General features: G+C 45.4%; 1 protein-coding gene across 2 annotated transcripts; it reads left to right on the top strand.

Annotated features, from left to right (window-relative positions):
- Positions 1-52: 52 nt before the first annotated feature.
- Positions 53-12,110, top strand: METTL6 (methyltransferase 6, tRNA N3-cytidine). 2 transcript variants are annotated; one of them, XM_069088412.1, is made up of 6 exons: positions 53-181; positions 1,561-1,927; positions 2,513-2,647; positions 5,999-6,169; positions 6,921-7,062; positions 10,189-12,110. In XM_069088412.1, the coding sequence occupies exons 2-6, from the start codon at positions 1,655-1,657 to the stop codon at positions 10,335-10,337; spliced, it is 870 nt and encodes a 289-aa protein (XP_068944513.1). In that variant the 5' UTR covers positions 53-181; positions 1,561-1,654; the 3' UTR covers positions 10,338-12,110. The 2 variants fall into 2 exon arrangements, with proteins under 2 accessions (XP_068944513.1, XP_068944512.1); XM_069088411.1 differs by having other exon boundaries at positions 130-293.
- Positions 12,111-13,172: the final 1,062 nt, after the last annotated feature.

Below are 13,172 nucleotides of genomic sequence, written 5' to 3'. Positions count from 1 at the left end.
CCTCCTACCCTTCCGCCGCGCGGGGGCGTGGTCAATGGGGAATGGGGAGGGAGCTTCTGACGTCGGCGCCCTACAGGAAGTGGGGGCGGAAAGTGCTACAGAGAAAGCGTTCCGGTCGAGGCCTATGGCTGAGCGCACTTCCGGTCCGCCCCGAGAGCTAAAGCGGGGCGCGCCCGAGAGGGTACGTGCTGCTCGGCTCTGGGGGAGGGGAACGCCCGTTCTCTGCAGGGCCCAGGCCGACTCGGCCGCTCCAGGCTTTAAAGCGCCCTTCTCGCCACTAGCCAGAGAGATAGGTAAGGCCAGTTAGAAAGGTTGTGCCCATTCCACAGATGAGAAACCGAGGCCCGCGAGACGCAGAGTCCTCGTCCTGGCCCCTCCACTTAAAAGCTCACTCTTCCCCCCTCCGCCTCAGTTTCCCAGTTTGTAAAAATTGCGTTCCAAGACCTGAGTGGAAAGAACCCCTGACCCTGGATGGAGTCAAAGGAACCGGGTTCAAATGCGGCCTCTGAGTCTTCCTAGCAGTGTCCCCTTGGGCCAGCCCCACCCAACCTCCTTGGGCCTCAGTTTCCTCATCTGTCAAACGAGGGGGCCGGCAGCCCCTGCATCCCCCGGCCCCGGCCCCCAGCGAGTCAGGAAGGGGCAGGGCGGCCCCTCCGCCCCGGAGCCGGACCCCGGCTCCGCCAGCATTGTCCTGCAGTCCTGGCTGCTTGGTCCTGAGACCGGGGCTGTGCCGGCCTGGGGCGCGGAGCGGAGAGAGGGGTGGGCGAGGAGAGGGGACCTGGGGCTCGGAGTGCAGAGGGCGGTGGAAGTGGAGAGAGGGCCTGGGGGGTGGGGGTTACACTCCCCTCCACCAACATTTGCAGTTATTTCCTTCCCTTCCAACTCAGTGGATGTAAAGAAAATTACATAGACAAGAGCCTGGCACAAAATGGGCACCAAATAAATGTTTGCTTTTTCAGGAATTCTGTGAGTGTGAAACCATCCTCTGCGGAAGGGGAGAAAATATAGTAACAATAATAACTGCTTCTGTTTATGTAGCACCTGATGTGTGCCAGGCACAGCGTGCTAAGTGCTTTAGTTATCTCATTTGAATAAGCATTTATATCGTGCCTGCTATGTGCAGGCACTGTGTACTTGTGACATGTAAAACTAGAAGCAGATAATAAACCAGTTACTATGTAGCTTCTAATCTAAGGTAAATTAAGATTACAGAAATAGCACATGGGGGGTGGGGGGGGCAGGCTAGGTGGAGCAGTGACCCTCCCTGGACAGATCTGAGTTCACTTTCAGCTTCAGATACTTATTAACACTTACTAGCTGTTTGACCTTGGGCAAGTCACTTAACCCCAATTGCCCTGCCCTCCCCCTCTCCAAAAAAAAAGAAAGAAAAGAAATAGCACATGCTTTCATTCAGCAGTAAGACCTGGATTTCTGCTAAGTGGGATTTCCCCACTTGATTTGTCCCTCATACAAATACAGCTTTACAAATACCATCTCATTTTGCCTTATTCACCTTAAAATATTCGCTTGATTGTATTGTCATTTTCATTCTTTTTTTAGCTCCTGATCCTGCTCGAGTTATGGGAATTGGCTGCCTGAAAATGAATATGGGGAAACACAGCTGAAAAAACCTATCCTCAAGGGCTGCAGGAAGATGGATTTGTCTGGGAATTACAAGGATGAGGACTCTTTAACAGGGCTACAGGTGGTGATGTCCACCCTGGAAGAGGAGCCACTTCGGGAGAAAGAACAAGAGACCAGGCCTCAAGACAGAGATGGTGTTGTCATATCTACCTTTAAACAGGCCAAACTGGAAAAGGAAGCCCAGAAGAACTGGGACCTGTTTTACAAGAGGAATAGTACCAATTTCTTCAAAGACAGACACTGGACCACCAGAGAGTTTGAGGAACTGAGGGCATGTAGGGAGGTAAGCCCTCTTACAGGAAAGATAAGGCCAGAATGGGTGGAGGGAACTCCTGGGGAGGATGCAATGCCAATCAGCATCTTCTCTGTAACTTATGGTTATGCACCCAGGTTACAAGAGGTGGAGTGTCAGAAATGGGCCTTAACCCTGGTCCTCCTGACATCTGAGGCCAGCTCTAGCCCAGAAGTACCAGCACTTAGTGCCTAGTAAGCACTTAATGAATGTTAACACCTTGTGGGTGTTGAGTAAATACCAATGAATGGGTCTCAGGTTTTGGAGATTCATTAAATGCTTAGCCTTCTGCTTGAGAGTGTCTTTTCTGCTCTCCTGAACTTGTTTCAAGGTTGTCCTAAGCTCTGGGCATCTTATCAAGCTCATTTGGTGCTTGTGACCTGGAAAATACAGCTGGCCAACAAACCAGTTACTCACAGCTTCTAGTGAAACTCAATCCAACACAAATTAAGACCACAGAAATAGAATATAGAATTATCACATGCTTTCTGTTCAACAGTAAGACCTGGATTTGGAACAGGTGAGAATTTGCTGATTGTGCAAATACAACATCCGATCTTTTTCTCCCCTCCCCAGTTTGATGATCAGAAGCTGACTCTCCTTGAAGCTGGCTGTGGGGTTGGAAACTGTTTATTCCCACTTCTACAAGAAGATCTAAATATCTTTGCTTATGCCTGTGACTTCTCACCCCGAGCTGTGGAGTATGTTAAGGTTGGTATAACCAGCATGTGAGGATACTTCTTTAAGAAACAGGTCTCTCAGCAGATGAAAACTGCTCATTTACATACAAGTTTGATTTGGCACAATTGAATGTTACCAATTGGTGCTAATTGTGAAAGAGAAAATAAATTGGTTGTGTGGATATACTGAGACTGCAAAATTAAGTTCTCTGACCAGCAGCTTTTAGGTAGTGACCCCTTTTGGTAACCTTGAAGGTGGCAGGTTCCTGTACTCACTTTGTCAGTCTTGTGACCCATGATGACTCGATCCCGAATTGGAAGCATAGAGTGGCAGATAGAAGAGATTTTCCAAGTCATTTTTACCTTACTCCTCCCCAAAGCACAAAGCTTGCTGAGGACATCTTCAAGTGAATTGTGAAGACTCTCAGTGACCCTCACCTGTTTGAGGTCAGCACTGATTGTGAAACACTTTTCTTCATGTTGCATTGAAATCTGCCTTCCTGTAATTTCTATCTGTACCCAAGGGCCAATCCTGCATGACAAAGCCATGTGTCGGGTTTTAGACATTTGTGGGCAGCTCTAGAGTCCCCAGGGGAGTCTTCACTTTCCTCAGCTAAACATCCCACTTCCTTCAGCTTCTTTTTTTCTAGCCTGGGTGGTACCAGGTCCCACAGCATCAAAGTCTTTGTCCTAGGGCTAGCTGGCATCATCCCTCAGACCTTTTCCAATGCTGGAGTGGTTTGCCATTTCCTTCTCCAGCTCATTTTGTCCCTGAGGAACTGAGGCAAACAAATGTAAGTGACTTGCCCAGGGTCACACAGCTAGGAAGTGCCTGAGGCCAGGTTTAAACTCACAAAGTTGAGTCTTCCTGACTCCAGGCCTACACTATCCACTGTGCCACCTGGCTGCCCCAAGCTTCTCCCCTTAGCTGATTTTTCTTAGCTCAGGTCTTTTCCTTTTTTCTGTTAGTTTTCATCTTGTAAGTCTCATCTTACATCCCAGCAGAGGACTTTCACTCTATCTTGGTCAGTGTTGAATGAATTAAAAGATGTGAGAATCAATAAAATAGGTTTCTGGAAATCTGAGTCCAAATATTTTATGAGTTCAGGATTCTGCCCAGTCCTAGAGTTACAGCCATACTGTCAGAGTGTGAGACACACAGTCCTGGGCTACCTTGGAAAGGGATGCTTGAGTTTCATGGGATTCCAACACATTGGAAGACCCCCTACTCTTAGAAAAGATCCTCTGCAATTGGTCACCAATCCCAGATTCTTCAAAGAGAATGAAAGGATGGCAGGGGCTGGACCATGAGCATTCAGAGAACTATCTGAGAGAGGAAGCTTCACCCTGAGGCCTTCCCAGAGCCTGGAGTTCTGGAAACTCTGCTGTTCATTTTTTTTTAAAACCCTCTTTTTGCCAGAAGAACGTTTTTGGACTGTAAGAAGTATATGTAAGAAAGGTATTATCACTGTATAGGAGCAAAATGTAGAAATGACAGGTCTTTCCTAGCCAGCAAGTGAGTGATGTGTAAAGTGCATTTATGTTCACCAAATTTATAGGGATTATTCTATTTATCCTGCCTGAAGAAATTTTCTAAAAAAAGTTTTTCTTTAAGATAAAAACTATGTACATATTTTTAACATATAATTATGTGTGGGGTATATTTGTAATTATTTGTGTTTATGTGTATATTTCAACCTCAGAGTTGAAATACTCTGAATCAACTTTAGAGGAGAAAATGCTTGTCATAAACGTGAACCAAAAATATATCTCCACAAAGTTGTAAGTTGTCCTGACAAAAAAATTATATTTTATGATGTTAGAACATACATATGTGGGTGCATCTACACAAATACATACCTTCATATGTGTGTGTGTTTGTATGTATGTATATAATATACTAGACCTGAAGTACAGGCCACTCCAGCTTGCCTGCGCCAAGCCCCAAAAGCCAAGGGAATTGCCCCATGTCATCTGGGGCCAGTAGAAGCTGGAGGCAAGACTTTAACCCAGGTCTTCCCGACTGAAGCCAGCTTTCCATGCACTTCTCTATGTAGTCTCTTAAGAGCAAGATACATTAAAATATGTGCTAAGAGGCTAAGGGCCACATGAGTCCAAACACCAAGGTAGCCATGGGGGTGGAAGAAAGGGAAGGAAACGTGACCTAGTTCTGGGCCCCAGCAAACACCATGACCACCTACCGAGTTTGAGCCTTCTCCCTTGATTCATTTGCCATTTGGGGCTTTGGTGAGTGTAATGTTAATGGAATTTAAGATCTTCCTTGCCCATTAATAGGCCTCAAGTCAAATTCCTTAGGGTAAAAGATTTTTTCCTCTGTGTCCTTCCACTTTCAGACTCCTTGGGAGCAGGCAGGGGTGTTGGGGAAGCACTGCTATGGGCAGTCTTTGGATTCCTGAGAATGAGGCTCCCCAGGAGCAGAAGACCCATGTCAGGAGGGAGGAGGCCCTTGGTTGCTTGCTCATCCCACTCTGCTTATCTAGTTTTCCAAATGGAAAGTCAGCCCTTAAATAACCAAGAGTTGAGAAGAGATAATCAGTTTTTACCATCTCTTGGGCCCCATATCATTCAGTCACCAAGCATAGGTACGCACTGTGTGCTAGGCAGTCTAGGGTTACAGAGAAGAAGTCAGTGTTTCCTAACCTTAAGGAGTTTATCTGCTGCTATAGGCTTATGAAATGCACATTTTTGAAACTCTGTTGGGCTCAAAGTAAAATGCAACATGTAGCAATTAAATCCTGTTACTTGTAACAATTCTTAAATGTTAGGAATTTCTACTGTAAATAAAACCCCTGGGCAGGAATGAGAGCCTGTGGTTTCTAGCAGCATTCGAGAACTAGCTACTTTGTGGGAGACTGCCGCCTTCTCTGTTTCATCAACTACAAGTAATCTTTTCTCTATATTCTGTAGCACGGGCATATCCTGTGTAACATTGCTCTGAGGTTTATTCCCCATAGTATCAGTTACATATGTTGTGACCAAACTTAGGATTTCACAAAACAGTGTTGCAATGTTATGAAATGACTAGTGTCATCCATAATATAATGAAACAGCTAATAGCGTTTGGCAAATCACCTGATTTATACCTGTTATTACCGAAGTCACTGCCTTGTGTTAAAAGGCCTTCACCTGATGCATTTTTTCATGGAATTAATTAATGCTGTTGGGTTAATTCAGCTCATACCCTTAGCGGAAGAATAAAGGCAAGGACAATATTATTTTTAACTTTGTACCCCCAGCATCAAATATGGTGCCCTACATAATAGTAGACACAATAAATGTCAGATTTGAATTGTTTCACTGTTGGCCTGATTTAATTATGAAACCCGTTTGTCATGTTTTCCTCCTTTTCCTTGCTGAATAGCAAAACCCTCTGTATGACACTGAGCGGTGCAAGGCATTCCATTGTGATCTCACCCAAGATGATCTCCTGGAACATGTCCCAGCAGCCTCTGTTGATGTTGTCACCTTGATATTTGTGCTTTCTGCTGTTCACCCCGACAAGATGCACCTGGTCTTACAAAATGTTTACAAGGTAGATGAGAGCCTGATTGGGGAGGGGAGAAGGAGGGTAGCTTTGAAATCAATCTCCCTGCAAAGTCCTTAGGGACCACTTTTTCCTTTGGTCCCTTGTACTATGTATGTGTCAGAGACCAGAAACTTTTGTCTTTGACTTTGCTCAGGAGATGATATGGGTCAAATCAGTTTTTATAAACAGAAAAATTGTTGTAAAAATTGATTCAGATACTTAATTACTTCATTGTGCTGAAAGATAAACTTTGAAGAAGAATTAAACTATTTCCTATGTGGACACAGAGTAACAAATTGCCTGAATTTAAAAGGTTGTGTGACCCGTGCCTTTTGGTCCATGGGAGATGAAGCTGGTTGGCTTCAGGCCAACTATAGATGAATTGGACTCTACAGTGACTGTTGGAGGAACACGGCCTTTGAAAGAAAGAGGTGATCTTTCTTTTTAGAAAGCTATGCAGAGGAGGTTTTGTTACAGGACTTTTTCAGCATGTGATTTGTCATGTCATAGATGCTTGCAGGAAATGTATGTTCCAGGCTCACCCGCTTACACAGCTGAGGCAGCCGTCTCCTTCTTTCCAGTCATTTGATTGCTGTGCCACACATTCCATCGATAATCCAGTTTAGCTGAGCCTAGAACTTGAACAAACTTGAATTAGTGGTGTCTGAACTAAGGAGATTTCAGCTGACATGCAATTTTTATTGAGCTTTTTACTTAATACATGAGAATGATGGGCAATATATGTTTGTGTTCATAGGTATTAAAGCCAGGTAAATGTGTCTTGTTTCGAGACTATGGACATAATGATTACGCGATGCTTCGGTTTAAATCTGGCAACAAGCTGGGAGAAAACTTTTATGTTAGACAAGATGGGACCAGGGCCTATTTCTTTACTGATGGTAAGAGAAATGAAAGGGCTATTCCCCTTTAAAATGCTTTTTGTCAATTTTCAGTTGTTCATTGAATTATGATTAATTCTGATGTTGTGGCTGGCACAGTTTATGTGTGAGAGGTTTGTACAACCCCTTTTCACCTTTCTGTTCTGGTATTTAGACAGATCATGACATGATCAGTACAGAGCGATGGTTTGCCGGTCAGATTTTCACGTTTCAAAACAAAGCATGAGACAGAACATTTCCATGTCTAACTGAGCTCTGGACTTTGAAGGCAGGAGAGGGCCATGAGGAATAAGTGTTTGGAATGGACCTCAACAAATTTATGGCTCATTGATCCAGTGCCTGAAATTGTATCCCTTGCCCTCATAAGGGTGCCCTTTGGCTCCGTAGTGTTTTGCATGGTCATAGAACTATGTAGAAACATAAAGAAACAAAAAAACAAAAGCCAGACATTATATAAGCAGGAAAAATCCGTAGTTCTTGACTGCTTTGTATGTAGGCCTGAAAAAAAACAAAGGCAATCACCACAAGTATTTATATAATGCCATCTGTTGGGCCTAGCACTGTGCTGGGTGTGTGGGGGAGAGACAGATCTTTATAACAAGGTCACTTATCTCAAAGACTCAGTAATGTTGGTGGAGAAGCAAAAGCCAGGCTATATCGATATAAAGAGATTTGTCTGTCTCTACATCTACACACACACACACACACACACACACGTATGTCTTTATGTACATGTGTATAAAGAACTCAGAGAGCAACATAAGACAAGAATGTAAGGTAGTAACTTCCATGGGAGAGACTAAAATGCTACAAGAGCACAGAAGAAAGGGAGCCCCAAGAAGCTTGGAGACGGTATTGATGGCAGGTTGGAAGGAAAGGATTTGAGGTGGAGCCACGCTCAGCATCTTGAAATCATTCAGGTGTAATAAGAGCCAGATGAGGACCAGGATGAGAACGTGCTTGCTGTTGTCTTTGTATTGCTAGGGCCTAGCACACAGTAGGTGCTTAATAAATGCTTGGTTATATGACTGAGTGGTAGACTAGGTCAGCAGCAAGAATGGAGAACAAGGGATGGCCAGGAGAGGTGTCTAAGGAGAAGTCAGCAGCCCTGAATGATGGATTAGATAGAATGGGCTGTAAAGAAAAGGGATGAATGACCCCAGAGTGGGTCAGGGGAGGGTTTTTGGGAGATGGAAGAAACATGTGCATGTTTGTAGGCAGTGGGGAAGCAGCCTAGGAGCAGATAGTGATTAGGGAGAGAATGGGGGTGACAGATGGGGCAGTCTGCTGGAGAAGAAGGAATGGAGCAGGGTCACTCATGAATGTCAAGGGGTCTGCCTGGTCAATGGGAAGAGCCACCTTTGTGTGAGATGTGGTGGAGGAGGAGGGAGGAGAAGAAGCTCTCAGCAAGTGGCCTCCGCTGTTTTAATGAAGCATGAGGCAAGGCCTTGGAGGGGGCTGCAGGGAGAGCCAAGTGAGGGAGGTGTAAGAGGATTGCCTTGAGGCAGTGAAAGTCCAGGTGAGCTGCCATCACATAAACATGGAATGGACCCAGATGGCGCTATCCTATCTCTCCAGCAGCACGTAAAAAGGAGTGAGGGTGGCAGGTGGTGACTGATTCAAGGCTGAGGTTTGGCAGGGCACGATGGGCCATAGGGCAGGAGGACAGAGAGTAGTGGGACTGGCTCATCAAGGGGTCAGGCTCTGGGGACATTAAGGCGTCAAACACACGAGGGGATCCTTGCCTTTCCCTCGGGCAGCGACTCGTTAGGTGGGACAACCACTAGGAGTCTGAAAGCCTCAAGACCCCCCTTAGAAGAGCCTCGAGATGGAGGGTTCTCCAGTCTAGACTGCACTTGTCTCTCCTCCATATGTGTCTGTGTATAGAAAGGTCTAAATTAATATTTGTCAAATTAATGAAAGTTGGGAGGATGAGGGAGAGAATCCAAAGTTACGAGCCTTAAGACCTGGAAAAATGACGATGCCAGTGAGAAGCTGACTTTAAGGGAAAAGAGAGTGAGCTTGGTTTTTGGAGGTGAAACCAAGCCACCTACCAGAAATGTCTACAAGACCATAGAGATGAAGGACTAGAAAGAAGGTGGGATGGAATTTGGAAGGCATCCACGTAGATGCCATGACTGTGGATAGAGGAGGAAGAATGGAGAAGGCCGAATAATAAGTGAGGGAAGGAGAGAATCTGTGTGGCCACAGATGCTGTCACAGAGGGGGCGTTCAACAGGGACATATACAGCCAAGGTTAGGGAGAGCAAGACGGGAGAAAAGGGGGCTGGATTTGAGAGTCGGCGGGTCATCCATGACCTTTAAGAGATCAACTTCCGTAGAATGGCTGAGAGGGGAGCCAGATGGATGTAAAGGCACTTAGGAGGATGCTGTCAAGGGGAAATGCAAATAGGCAACTTGTAGAAAAGTGTGGCAGGGAGAAAGGGAGGGAAATGTCTTTTTAGTTAAATGGGGACATTGTACATTGTTCAACACGGTGCCTGCCTGGCATCTGATAGGTGCTTAATAAACTCGAGTTTACTGGTTCTTTTGAAGGAATCATTAACAGACGTAGATATTCCTCAGATGATCATGGATTGAATTAAACAGGATACCTACCCTGGACATGTAGAAGGTGGCTTACGTGGGGCAGGTTGGAGCTATCCCACTTTAAACTAGAAATGTGTGGTGTGGAAGAGGAGTCTTTGGATGAATGAACATGTGGGGTCATGGAAACTGAGAACTTGGAGTCAGGAAATTTTTCTGTCATTTTTTACTCTGCTTCTTATAACCCATGTTACCTTGGAAAAGTCATTTCACTGTGCCCCATCAAAGGAGTTGAACTATGATCTCTGAGGTCCCTTCTGGCTTACAAGCCTATGAAAGTCATTTCTTGGGAATTAAAATTTTCCATGTGTGTGCAAAAGCAATGACCTTATAGGAGATGGGACCATGTTATCTTCCTTTTCTATTAAAGTAAAGCCTGCCCTAAAATGTCAAAGGAAACTAGTCACTTGTTTAAAACGAAAACATGGCCTTAGCTTCAGGGCCACCTTGACCTGGTGAGGTGATAGAAAAGCTCCCCAGGCAGAGATTATTGGTGCCATTCACCTTTCTCTCTTCCAGTATTCCTGGCTCAGCTTTTCAGGGCAACAGGATATGAAGAAGTGGTCAGTGAGTATGTGCTTCGAGAAACCGTGAACAAGAAAGAAGGCCTGTGTGTGCCGAGAGTTTTTCTTCAGAGCAAATTTCGGAAACCTCCAAGGACTCCATGATTCTCACTACTGTGATCACAAGTCTCAGCTCTTCACAGAATAAACAGTTTGGGGCAGGGACACACGGTTAAAATGAATGTTTTTGTCACAGTTGAGGAATTCGCTTCTTCGGGGGATCCATTGTCTCACAAATGGAGATCAGTGCAGAGCACAGAGCATCGACACCTTCTCATTCTTCACTGTTCTTGTCTGTGTCCTCCTCAGATCCTTTACAGAGGGGCCCTGCTGCACACCGGAGGCCTTCTTCTGTGTCAGACTTCTTACCCTGTGTCTGTGAACTTTTTTCAATATTTCAATAACTGTGTTTCAGTACAATTGATCTTTGTAATCCTATGTGTTTTAGGCATTTAAAAACATGATTCAGAAAACAGGTGTTTAGGTTTCACCAGACTCCCAAAAGGCCTGAGACACAGACAGAGGTTTGGGACCCCTGCCTCAGGGCTTTTGCCCATGAGGTTTGTCTGTCATGCAGCTGGGCCACCTCCTTGTTCAGACATCCTCTAGGGGATCCCTGCACACCTGATGGGCGGCAGTTTGAGACTTAGGAAAGTGAAGTCACAACATTATGGCTTTTTGCTCACCTGTGTCACTCTCCACATCTTTTCTCATGAGTTGACATCAAGGATGGAAAGAATCACATGATTTCAGTCCATTGGCCCATCGGGGTGTTTGACCCTCAGGAACTCAGTACCACAAGGTGTGTGTGCCAACAGCTGGCCTGGAGGCTATGGAGCACTTCACAAGTTCAGGGAGAGAGGAAGCCACATACCCTAATTTTGCTTCAGAAAATATGGTCAGAAGGCATGCACATGGTGAGGGAGATACAGGAGGGCTTGGCCCAAAGCCTCTGAGGGCACTTACCCAAAATGACAGGATTTGGGTATTGTCTTGTGTGGTACCTCTGCTAAGTGTGTATACTCATCTTTGGTGACTCGATTTCCCAGGATGGACTATTAGAAGAGACAAGTGGAAAGGGCTCCCATTACATCTAATTTTACCACACATGCGGACCTCCCTAGCAGATGGTGGGATGTCCCTCCAGAAGGGACCTCAGAGGAAGGCTGTGCACAAAGGACAGCGATTATTAAAGAGCATGCAGGGCGTCAGCGTCTGTTTGAATAGCCACTGTTCTGTTCTTCACAGTAAGCTTCAGGATCCCAAGTCCTCTCTGTCCTCGGGCACTAGGATGTCCCCAAAATGGTTACTTCTGGGCATTAGTGTAAAACAAGTCAAGAGAAAAGTAGAGGGGCAGCCAGGTGGCTCAGCGAGTAAGAGCACCGGCCCCAGTGTCGGGATGACCTGGGGATCGAATCCGGGCTCAGACACTTAGCACCCACCCAGAAACACCTGGCCGTGTAACCTTGAGCAAATTACTTAACCCCAATTGCTTTTTTTTAAAAAAAGAGAAAAGTAGAGGTTTTTTTTTTATATTTTTGTTGAAAATAAGGGAGATTTCTAATAAATGTATTTCAGAATCTTCTGTGAACTCTTATGGGAATGGGAGGAAGAAGAAGGAACACATTTGAGGGAAAAACCCTTAAAGTGTATGTTTTAGCATGGGGAATTGTGGGTGTTTTCTGAATCTTGTCCTTGTCATTTGTTCTTTTGCTGGTAAGTACGAAAGTGTGTTCTCTTCATTGCTCCCCACATCCTTGGGCTAGGAACAGATGTATCTGCCTCCAGCAAATACAGTGTTTGGCCACAAACACAGATGCCTCAAGAAAAGTCTAAAAGGGAACAGAATAAAAGCAGAATGCATTAACTCTCTTTTCACTCCACTGCCTGATTTTCATTATTTTCATTCTGCTGTGGTGGTTTTAGGGCCCAGCTACTTTTTAACCAGTGCTTATTTTGACAATTTTTGTAAGGCATAGTCACAAGGCAAGATGACAGATGGACAGTTGCTCTCACAGACTGAATACCCAGGGGCCATCAGGGCCCTTTTGGAAGTCCAGGACACTGAGATAATCCAATAACAAAGCTCTGGTCACAGGTGAGAAAAGATGATCAGAAGAGATTGGAGCAACATTAACTTGTTTTCACAGAGAGGCAGACAAATCCAGAGCTGACAGAGAAATAGGGCATCGGTTAAAAACAGCGAATGTTTCCAGGGTCAGAGCTAGGAAAGATTGTGGCCCCTCCCACCTGCTTTGGAGAACCCTACTCATGTACATTTCTGAAGCCTGGAGCCTTCTCTGTTAGTCATGGGACTTGACTTAGCACAAGATGAATCCTTGGCAGAGAGAATATTCTGGCATATAATACACATGCATTTAAGTATTCAAATGTGCTTTTCTTTTCCCTTCTGCAAACATAGTTGTCATGTGTCTCCATAATGACCTCCCAGACCCAAACATTGCTCCCTTCTGTGTGTTGTTTACCCTGATAAGAGTATGAAGCCCCTTGGGGGTAGGGACTGTTGGGCTTTGGGTAATTGCTTCCTCAGTGGGGACCTGGGGGTGGGATGTGACCTGGGTGATGCAAGGAGCTGACACTGGTGACTACAGATAGAAGCTTTCTTGTAAGGAGTCTACATCTCAGACTCACAAGGATTCTGAGTGGAGCCACAAGGCAGCAGGTGGTCACTGCTGACTGGATTAACCAGTCCTGCCTGGGGAAAAGATGGGAAGACTCCTAATGCAGAGGTCCAGCCCAGGCCTTTAAGGCTGGGGAGGCCTGGGGCCAGGCCAGTTAGAGAAGATATGGCAAGTTTGAGGTTCTCATCCTTAGGCAAGTTAACTCAATCCCAGGATTCGGTCTAAGATTGCCTAGATGGTCCAGGGAGGGCTCGAAAAGCATTGAAATCAAAGAAATGGGTCATCCTGGCATGGTGTT

This window comes from Petaurus breviceps, unplaced genomic scaffold, assembly GCF_028583685.1.
Source record: "Petaurus breviceps papuanus isolate PSGF00001 unplaced genomic scaffold, PetGlider_PUasm1.0 185, whole genome shotgun sequence".
Taxonomy (NCBI): domain Eukaryota; kingdom Metazoa; phylum Chordata; class Mammalia; order Diprotodontia; family Petauridae; genus Petaurus; species Petaurus breviceps.
The sequence above is the reverse complement of the archived record's forward strand: the minus strand, read 5'-3'. Positions and strand labels throughout refer to the sequence as shown.

Excerpts from the sequence above, each read along its gene's own strand:
- METTL6 (XM_069088412.1), top strand. The coding sequence starts at position 1,655 with ATGGATTTGTCTGGGAATTACAAGGATGAGGACTCTTTAACAGGGCTA. Across the intron at positions 1,928-2,512 it reads AACTGAGGGCATGTAGGGAG|TTTGATGATCAGAAGCTGAC; the intron begins GTAAGCCCTCTT and ends TCCCCTCCCCAG. Across the intron at positions 2,648-5,998 it reads GAGCTGTGGAGTATGTTAAG|CAAAACCCTCTGTATGACAC; the intron begins GTTGGTATAACC and ends CTTGCTGAATAG.